This window comes from Oryza glaberrima, chromosome 8 (genome assembly GCF_000147395.1).
Source record: "Oryza glaberrima chromosome 8, OglaRS2, whole genome shotgun sequence".
In the NCBI taxonomy this organism is placed as follows: domain Eukaryota; kingdom Viridiplantae; phylum Streptophyta; class Magnoliopsida; order Poales; family Poaceae; genus Oryza; species Oryza glaberrima.
The window spans coordinates 8516907-8527945 of record NC_068333.1 but is presented as its reverse complement, the minus strand read 5'-3'; the positions used below and the strand labels follow the sequence as shown (position 1 = coordinate 8527945).

The window sequence follows — 11039 nt, the reverse complement described above, 5'->3', positions numbered from 1 at the left end:
TTGAGGTCGGTGAAGTCGACACACATTCTCCATTTTACGTTGGCCTTCTACACCATGACTGGATTGGCTAGCCACTCTGGATGAAGTACTTCTCTGATGAAGCTAGCTTTGAGAAGTTTGTCGAGCTCTTTTCGTATGGCTTGTTTTCGGTCTGGTGCAAATCTCCGCAGTCTTTGCTTTACTGGCTTGGCATCGGGTCGCACCATGAGTTTGTGCTCAATCACCACCCTGGGGACCCCCGGCATGTCGGACGGCTACCAAGCGAACACGTCGGCATTGTCGCGGAGGAAGGTGATGAGCGCGAGTTCCTATTTCTTGTTTAGTGTCGCCCCGATCTTGACGGTCTTGTCGGGGTTGGCACTAGAGAGTGGAACGATCATGGAACGTTTGCTCAACCATGTCGAGGCTCCGCTTATCGCATTGCACCGCCAGCTTTGCGTTCCCCTGAATAGTGATTGTTTCCTTCGATCCCGGCATCTTAAGCACTTGATATGCGTAGTGAGATGCGGCCATGAACTTCGCAAGTGCAGTTCTCCCGATGATGGCGTTGTAAGCTGTATCGAATTCAGCAACATCAAAGGTGATCTGTTCTGTTCGGAAGTTGTTGGCTTGGCCGAAAGTCACGGGCAACGTAATCTTGCCCAAAGGTCTGGACGATGATTGGGGAGTAATTCCATGGAAGGGTTGATCAGTTGGTGTCAACTCGCTTTGCGGAATTCCCATCGCGTCCAAAGTGCTGGCGAAAAGAAGATTGATTGAGCTGCCACCGTCAATGAGAACTCGCGCTACCTTGATGTTCCGAATAGTGGGTTCGACCACGATCGGATATCGTCCTGGGATAACGGTGGTCTTGGGGTGGTCTTCTTCCGAGAACTCTATCTTCTGCTCAGACCACTTCATCTTGGGTGCAGCCCCCTGCCAAGTCGAGTAGACTTCACGTTCCACTTTCTTGTATTCTCGCTTGGAGGAGTACGTTGTGGAACCGCCGAAGATGTGTGAGACGTGGAGGTCGGAGTCTGGATACCCTGAGTCCAGTTCGTGAGGAGCCGTCTCTTCGTTCTTCTCGACAACGCGTACTCGCTTGCCTTTTTCAAATGCCATGTGCTTCTCGAGCGACTTTTTGAAAACAAGGCAATCTTCCAGATAATGTCTGTCCGTCTTGTGTATGGGGCACCATGATTTCTTTGTGTCGCTGCTTTGTGGGTCTGGGCGTTTGGGAGGGTTCGCGTATTCTGCTGCGAGGACTTCCGCTTGAGCTTTCCTTTTCCTGTTTTTGCGATTTTTCTTCTTGCTTGACTCAGATGTGTCCGTGGCTGGTTTCTTCTCTCCCCCGGTCTTCGGCTTATCGTTCTTGCGTCTTAGCGCATCATCAGCGTGGGCGCATCGCTCAACGATCTCGAATAATCTCCGAGTGGTTGTGATGCGTCTTGTCGCCAACTCCTGGGTAGTGTAGCGATCTCTAACACCGGATTTGAAGGCGCGAATTACAAAAGCGTCGGTGATTTCAGGAATTGTGTTTCTGCACTCGTTGAAACGTCGAACATATTCCCTCAATGATTCACCTGAGTTCTGTGTCAACGCGTGTATGTGGCGCTTGTATGTTCCTTGGAAATTGGCGATGAATTGTTGCCACAGGTCTGCCCACGAAGAGATTGAGTAGGGAGGAAGATGCATCAGCCATGAACATGCAGAACCCTTCAACGCGGTTGGTAAATAGTTCGCTAACGCGTTGTCGTCTGCTCCGGCAGCATAGAGTACTGTGGAGTAGACTTGAAGGAACTCCTCTGGGTCGGTGCACCCATCATACTTTTCTATTGCTCCAGGTCGGATTCTCTTAGGCCATCAGACATCACGTAGGGAACGACCGAAAGCCCTACACCCAGCGTTGGGGGCGGTGGGTTGTCGGCGGTCGTGTGTCCTTCGTGGATGTCTGTCTGACGATGAGGAGAACGCGGATGATGACGATGACGATGGGTCGCTTGGTTCCGGCGTACGATTACGAGGATGACGGCCTGGATCTCGGGAATCCTGTCGTCGTCTTCCGCTGTTGTCTCGGTGCCGATCTCTATCGTCGTCATCGATACGGCGGCGGCCATGACCAGTATTGTCTGGCACCCGTCGTTCGCGATCGTTGTGATCGTGGTGGTTGTCGTGGTCCCGGTCCTCATTTGAGCGGTCTCCTCGATTTCCGTTATCATGGCGCTGTGAAGAGACATGACGCCGAGAGCGATTCACGTTGTCTCGTGTGCGTTGTGCTTCTCGGCGGCCGTTGATTTGATCTCGAAGATCGCCAGTGCCGCGAGGTGGAGGGGTAGCTCGTTGAGGTGATTCCCTCCGTTCCGGATCTTCACCATTGGCCTCGCCAGTTGGTGGCTGCTCCTGGTGTGCTGCGGTAGCGGCTTCTTCAAATGCGTTGCTGAGGTTAGTCACCGATTTCCGTAGTTGTTCTATCCAACGCTCGAGGTCAACGTTCAGAACGGGATCGTAAGGAGTTTCCCTCAGTATCGCTTGAACGGCCCTGATGTGCTGGGCTAGAGTAGTCGATTGATTCCCCGCTTTTGCGTTGGCGTGCGCTGACGTGCCAACGTCATCGATAGCCAATACCTCCCGCGGCGCGCTCGTTGTCGATGACCCATAGTCCTCGAGGAGATGTAAGACCGATGGTTCGTGAGGATCGATATCGATTACCCCAACGAATCGATCTGAAGTTGGAGTCGCTCTTTGTTCCTTGCCGTTATCCCTGATGGGGACATATGACTTAGGAGACGGAGCTTTCATGGCGCCGAGAAAGACTTTGCAGCTCGAGAGGTCGTGATTCTTTGTCTTGTGAATAGGACAATAGACATCCCGAGTTGGAGAAGTGCGCTGAATTCCACGTTCTTTGCAGGCGCGAATTTCAGCACGGACGTTGAGGAAAACCCAGCAATCTTGCAGAGTGTGTTTCTTGGTTTTGTGGATAGGACACCAAGACCTTGTGGCTTCGGAAGTCATCTTTGTCGGCTCGTGGTTCATGTCGGAAGGACAAGGTTTGGCCGTATCAGAATCCTTCTCGAGCTTGGATGTCGTCGATATTCCGTTCTCCGTCTCGACGGGAGGATTTTTCGACATGGAATCGCCTTGGTTCGTAGCCACTGCGTTCTCGTCTCCGGTCATTGGAGGACCGGTTGAGATCGGCGTCGTGGTGTAAACCGGGAAGACGATTTCGCCGACTTGAGTCCATACCAGCATTATTGAAGCAGTGAGTACTTGGCTGAGGCTGGTGCTGACATTGTTGTCGACGAAGCTGGATGACATAGTAGTAGAACCTTGAGTACCAAGGCCCCCTACCTGGCGTGCCACTGTTGACGGGTGATACCCGTAGACCGGATATAGAGGGTATTGGGGTACGTTGGTACAAGGATCTACGTAGTACGACATCAAGCAAACAAAAGACAAGAATTATACTGGTTCAGGCCCTTTGATAGGTAATAACCCTAATCCAGTTGATGTGGGATTATATGGTAGAAAACACAGGTTACAAAGGGAACAAGGGAACTTGTCGGATCCGGCGAGATTGTAGTCGAGTTGTTTCGACTAGCTCCCGATGACTTGGCTACTCGTAGGCTTCGGCTTCGTAGGCTGTGTAGGTTGTGTTGGCCCTGAGATTCAATGCCCTAAACCTTCCTCGGGGGTCCCTTTTATATCGCAGATCTGGAGGTCTCCACGTAGAACTCGGAGGTATCACACCCTATACGATACGCCAACGACCCAGTTCTGCCCGAGTAGGATTCTTCCCGTCTGTAGATTCCGTGAAAGGTTTCCTTAGAATATACAGGAAATATCCGCATGCGCGTGGGTATGCCATATCGATATGTAACGTATATCGAAGGGTAAAGGTTATGCCTAACCTGTAACCTGACACTACTATGTTCTGGGACGAAAGGAGTATTAATTTCTAGTTTTAGCATCAGCTCTAGGCTCTAGAATAATCTTGAATTCATCTATTTATTAAAAAACAGAAACATGTAATGCATTTGCTTTACTTTTCTTACATATTATATAACCAAATAACACTTTTAAATATTTCACACTTTCACTGAAAAAAAAACATTTATGTCCTATTTCGCAGAGGAAAAGTTTCATTTTTTGCACACAGTTGTCACTTCATCGCTTCTCCCTATGACTAATTTGCCTACAATCAAATTTCCTTTGCGAATTAACTCCAAACTAAAAGGGTACCTATAAAACATTCGATAGTTTTTTGAATGGAAAACTTTCAATTGTAAATACTATATAACTACATTGTAACAACTACATTGTAACTATATTGTAACTACTATGTAACTGCAATATAAGTAATATGTAACTCATATATAAATCTGAAAATTTGGATGGATCAATTGGTTAGTTGAACGAGCATGTAAGCTACAGGTCTCATGTTTGATCCTTGCCGTGAGCATCGGGTTTTTTTTTTCCATTTTTCTCTCCACAGCACAAATCTCAAAGCATATTGACAGTTTTCACCCCTAAAAACTGTCGACAGTAGGATAGCAAATCCGAACTAAAAAAATAACAAAAATAAACCTTAATAAAATAAGATAAATCCGATCTCAACCTCTAATCGGATGTAAAAAAAAAATCATAAAATAGACGAAAGCAGCAACTACGCACGTGCAGCCGTGGAGGCGTGGACTCACTCGCAATCGCACAAAAACGAACTACGGCGGCGGCGGCGATGGGAGGCGAGACCACCGGTGTTAGCGGCGGCGGGTTCCGCAGGCGGTTGGAGCACTACCTGTACAGCGGCGAGAAGAAGCACGTCGTCGCCGGCATCGCCATCTTCGCCGCCATCTTCGGCGTTCCCTGGTACTTCATGAGCCGAGGTACCCCTGATCATCACTGCCCTCGGCCTGCTCTTTATCATTCCGATTTTCTTCGAATCAGGCGGTGGAGTCGTTAGATTCACCTAGGCCGGAGTCCTGTTCCGCGTTCAAATTTGATCCGCAGCCGTTTAGGGGAGCTAGGGTTCTTGGTAATCTCAGCCTTAGCACAGTTCGTCGTGTTGCTTCCCCCTTTCTGGTTGCTGGATTGGGGCTTCGAGGTAGTACTAGTAGTAAGGTTGTTAAGGCGAAGGTTCCATTTTGCTCTTGTAGTGGTAATGGTATTTGGTAGGACGGAGCAGTGTGCAAAATAGTTCAATATGAGGATTTTTGGTTTGAGTATTCTCTGTTTCTTTTTCATGATTTGAGACCATTTTTTAGGGGAATTGCGTGAAATGTATTTGGATCGTATGAACTGCTATGGATTTAAGGTTCTATGTTTCGTGCAAAACTTGAGACATTTGACCGGATAGAAAATGCAAGCATTTTATGTGGAACGTATTAACTTCACAAAAATCATAATAGTAGTAGACTATTACAGGCCTTCGTTACTACATCGTGTTCAGATCTTCTTTACCATTGTGGTTGCAGTGTTCTAAGATTGCCATGGTCAGTAAGAAGTATAAGATGAGATAACAAAAGTTGGAAGTAAATCGAACATGAAAAGTTGCTATTAGTGGATAATGAATTATAAGAGACGTATGCTCCCCTGTTGATTGATACACATAACACTATATGATGCTCTGAATTTTGTAAATTTCTTTTGCTTGACAGCTTCATTTGACAGCTTTAGAATGAAAGAAGCATATGCATGTGCACTGGGTGAGGAGAATTATAGCTTAAGGCTTCTTGCAACCCTGAATTAGCAACATTTTGGAGTTTAGCATTTGTTGTGTCATTACCTTGATATTCTTATGAACCAAACAGGGCACACATTAATTCCAAACCATGTAGTATTGGATTTCAATTTGTTATACACTTTCTATATCCTTCTATTGAAATTGATACCCCAACTTAATATATGGTTACAGGTGTTCTACTCAAAGTCTCAAACCATTCAGCATTTAGTTATGGCTTCTGTTAACTTATAGGACACAATGTATAGCTTTATCAGTAAGCTATACGCATAGGTCATAGGGTGTGTTTGGATCGTGGGCAAGAGAGATACTAACCTAACTTAGCAAAGAGAGCTGCTTGGTATCTAAAATAACTCTGTGCGCAAGTTTGCTTCTTTTAACTGTTCAGAAAGCTTGACCAATGCAGCAAGCCAAATTGGCTTGCTTTCGTTGACAATCATGCAACCCCAAGAGAAAAAAAACACTCTGTTGGCAGTTACTGCTTGCGAGGATCTTAAGAGACATGGCCATAACAAACAATTGAAAAGATATTGATGATAAGAATCTCATCAGACTTGACTAAATTAAAGAAGCTGTTTAAACTAAACTGAATCCAGATTTATTGATATGCTACTGCTTTTTCAGCCTTCCCTTGCACAATCTACTTTGACCCATATAGCTGGAGCTGGTCCCATGACAATATGTGCATATGATGGTGTTGTTATTAGTGTATCATTGGAATCTCCACTTCTTATCGTCTTTCTGGTTTTACTTTTGTTTACTGCTAAATTCTAATGACCAATTGAAAATTTGTGGGGCCTTTGTTCCTTTTTGAAGTGTTTTTTTAATGATAAGGACATCGAATTGATTTTGTCCCTTTTTCTAAGTGGTGTTATGCCACTAAACTGTTAGCTATTTGTAACACACATTTCTGCATTGTCAGAGTGATCAAAGTGTTTCTCATTAAAAATCAGATATGATTAGTACTGATTTTTGTTTCAGAATGCATGTTGATTTTTGTTGAAGTAGCCCTTAAATTACCGAAGTTTCTGAATACTATTTTTGGTACATGAATACCAGTTGATTAATTGATTATGCAATGCATATCCTGCAGGGACAAAGCATCAATCTCACCAAGATTACATGGAAAAAGCTAACAAGGCGAGGTCGGAGAGACTTTCTTCTGGACAGTCATCAGCACCAAAAGCATGAAGTAGTAATCCGTAACTCAGATCTGTGAAACCTCAGCATTCATAGTTTTGATCTATAATCTAGCTGAGCACTTTATCTATTGGGTGAAATAAGCAGGCCATCTCTTGAATATTGACCCTGATGACATGATCTTGTCAGTTTCAGAAACCATGTGTAAACTTCACATGAAATTTTGTCAAATGTAGCCTTTCTGTTCACTTTATGCGCAATTCTGTAGGAGATGATCAACAAGCACCAGATTTTTGTCTATCAAATATTCAAATGGTGATTCTCGAGCCAATTTAACCTTTGCGTTTGACTTTAGAATCATTATTTTCATGATGTTCCTACGGTGTGTTTATGATATTGACTACGGGGTATGCCAAGTGCTGAGATTTTTCAGTTAAGTCGCAAGGTGAATTTAGCCGTGGGACATTTTCAAAAATAAATGAAAATGTTGAAGGAAGACGGTTGTCGTGGCGTTTCGCACCATCTGAACATTACTATGTTGTGAAATAAACTTCAAATTATTTTCTCTTATGCATGTGGACCTTTTCCTCAAACTTGATGTTTCTTCGCCGAATGTACTACGACAAATTTTTCCTTTTATAGGATTGCCTACAAATCCTAGCAGTGGTACAAATCTAAGTTATTCTAGGAAATATAAAAACAAACTGAACTAAATTATTCTAAGGTCACAGGGCGTAGTGATCCTCTGTCCCAAAATATAACAACTTTTGGCTCTAAAAATGTTTATATTTTAAGATGGAGGGAGTAATAAATATCAAACCGAACAAAAAAAAAAAGGCAAATTTTGCTACAGGACATCGCGATTATGTGTATTTAGCTCAGGGACACTGCGAAAGTGAAGCTTTGGGGAAAGACATCCCATAATCGTGGTTATTTGCTGATGGACACTGCGCCGTCTAGCGTAGACTTGCCGTGCTGACGTGGCTGACGGGAGGCTGTTTTTTGACGCGGTCGGACGTAAATACCCCTGCGCCTTATCTCCTCTTATCCACTCGGTTTGGCTCCATTCGCAAGCAGTACCGGCGAATCTGGCATTGTAGCTGGACGGCGGCGGCGAGGATCGTCTTCGTCAAAGGTGGCGACCGCTTGAAGTCGGCGTGGTCCCTTTGGCAGACGCGGAGGGGAGGGAGCTCGTTGGCAGCGACGATGTCTTCCGCTTCTTCTTTCTCACGTGCTTCTTCCTCTCGGGTTCGGCGTGATTCACAGGTCAGTGAGTTGCCTCTTGTGAAATGTCCATTCTGCAAGGGCGATTCAACGGTAGTGGAGCGGACATGCAAGAAGGAAGAGAATTTCAACCGCAAGTTTTATCGATGCCTCACCGGACAGTATGTAAGTTGTTCTTTGCAATCCCCAATTTTTCTAGGGTTTGAGTTGAAATCGAGTTTGTCATTTGATAAGCTGTGTGCTCATTGTTGTTATTTTTAGACAAGTGCACAATGTAAGTTTGTCATGTGGCAAGGGGATTATGCTGTTTGGTTGGTGAAGGAAGGTTTCCTTCATGGATGGACAGATTGCAATGCTCACAGGACAGAAGATGATGTCCCAGAATCAGTGAAGGCTTCATTGAAAGGACTACATGATGGAATTGAGAAGATAAGATGTGAGATGAAGGAGGCAATGAGTAGAATTTCTATGTTTGGGATTGCATTTGTGACTGCTTTTGTTATGTTTGTTGCCATGAATGTAATGAAGTAGGACCATGTAATGAAGTAATGAGTTCAATTGTGATGAATCAAAATTTGTGCACTTAATGTAATGAAGTAGAACCATGTAATGCAGTATTGCAGGAAATATTTGTGTTTGCCCAAAATTGAGATGTAATGCAGGAAATATTTGTTGTTGACATTTCAGAATCATAAGGCATATGAAGTAGCAACTATCTGAATAACAAACATTTTCCTCCATTTCAGCAGTAGGACTTCCATAGATAGGTGAAGTCATGTCTTGCAACATATACATAGGTAGCTAAAGTCATGGCTTGCAAAATAAGGGATGTCTTTCAGCTGGCAATTTCACATATACACAAAAGACAAGTCTTGCTACTACTTCAGCTGGAAATTTCAACAAAATAACCTACTCTAATAGCATTGGATTACAGCTTCTTTGCAATCCTGGTAACCACAGCCTTCCTTTTGTTGGCTTTAAATGGACTTGCATGTACTGGGGATGCAACACTCTTGCTCCTTGTAACTAGTCCAGGGATGTCATCCACCTGCATAGCAACTTGTGCAGGGGCTTGATCACCAGCACCAGCAGGGGCTTGATCACCACCAGCAGCAGCACCAACAGGGGCTTGATTAGCAATCTCAGCTTTAAAACTATACACTACCTCAAAACTTTGCTCCCAGCCACCAAGTATCTCATCTAAAGCCATCTGCCTACCATCCCATACTACATAGTATGACAGGGTGATTAAATACTTCTCCTCCAAAGTCTTCTTTAGAGCAGCAGCCCCTATGGTTGGATCTTCTCTAAGCTTGTTGATAACCCTGTCTTTAACCCAAGAATTGCTGGCCATGCAATTATTCTCCAATTTGCCTGTGCTAGCACACCTATGCTCATATGGCATCTTCTTTATCTACAACCAAAAAGAGATAGTAAACATCCAAACCATTATTCAGTTGCAAAACATTAAATGACAAAGAAGTAAAACAAAAGAGCTACATACCTGCCAAGTTCTACCATCTGGCAACCTAGAAGCATGGATCCTCCATTTGCACTTCTTTGCCTTGCAATAAGCTCTGTATCTTGTGGCCTCAGAGTAGGGCACTGCAAGCTCAACCTCTTTCAGGACAACATATTGTCTCATACACCTCTTAAAACAAATTCCATCGTCAAAAGTAACACCAACTTCTATCCTTGGATTGCCTACATCAGTTATATGGATTAGAGGCTCACAACCCCTATTATCATTGACTTCTAAATCATCTACTGGATCATCATTCTCTTCATCACCATTAGATTCCTCAGGAGTGTAATCTAGATCATTAGCCTCATCATCTGACACCAGTTCATTGTAATTCTCCCTCTCATCACTAACTCCTACATACTCAACCTCATCAAACTCACCCCATGGATCTGGATTTGGCATTGATTGATCAGTAGCTTTGTCCCTGGACTTGCTATTTTTTTTTGGAGGGAACCTTTTTTGTGGTAGCATCTCTGGTAGGAACATTGTCAGCCTGACTTGCTTGTGTGGGTAGAACCATACTCAGTGGAACCACTGTTTTAGCTTCATCCACACAAGACACAATTTGAGAACAAGGCTCACTCACTGTCACTTGCAATGGAAGCTTCCTAACATCCCAGTATTGGTTAAATGCCTCTAATAACACAGCATCAGAACAAATTTCTACATCCCTACCCACTCTCTTGTCCCAGAAAGTCACTGTAAGCTCCTGCGCACTACCACGGATGATTTCATCATCCAAGTCCTTCATCAAATCTATCAAGCTTACGGTGTCTTTATCTACAACCCACTTATGTGAAGATGAAACATGATAATCTTGGCTACCATTATCCATATACTCAACATAAGCAACAACCCTAACCACAACTCTGCATGCAGAGTTCGGATCCATCCTACAATGCGATGGCAAATGAAGAGAAAAAGGGGATCCCAAATCAGATCCACCAAACCATGCATCCCAATCGAATCAAAGAGAGGAAAAATGAATCAAAGAGAAGAGGAATCCAAACTTACCCTTTCGGAATCCATTTTGGCATTGGCGGCGCTGCCGCCAGCGCAGATTCCACCGCCTCCTACGACGGTGAAGCCATCACCGCCGGTCAAACTTGCATCCCACCAGCGACAATGCCTGGGCACAGCCAGTATCGAGGGCGACGGAATCGGTGGGAATGGGCACTGTTTGCATGGAATCGGTAGAGCTAGGGTTCTACCACCCGTACTGCTTGCGAGTGGATAAGAGGAGATAAGGCGCAGGGGTATTTACGTCCGACCGTGTCAAAAAACAGCCTCCCGTCAGCCACGTCAGCACGGCAAGTCTACGCTAGACGGCGCGGTGTCCATCAGCAAATAACCATGATTATGGGATGTCTTTCCCCAAAGCTTCACTTTCATGGTGTCCCTGAGCTAAATACACATAATCGCGATGTCCTGTAG

General features: G+C 44.6%; 1 protein-coding gene across 1 annotated transcript; it reads left to right on the top strand.

Moving 5' to 3' along the window:
• Window positions 1-4632: 4632 nt before the first annotated feature.
• LOC127781552 (uncharacterized) lies at window positions 4633-7263 on the top strand. The gene is made up of 2 exons (XM_052308519.1): window positions 4633-4862; window positions 6810-7263. The coding sequence occupies exons 1-2, from the start codon at window positions 4715-4717 to the stop codon at window positions 6905-6907; spliced, it is 246 nt and encodes an 81-aa protein (XP_052164479.1). The 5' UTR covers window positions 4633-4714; the 3' UTR covers window positions 6908-7263.
• The last annotated feature ends 3776 nt before the right edge of the window (window positions 7264-11039 follow it).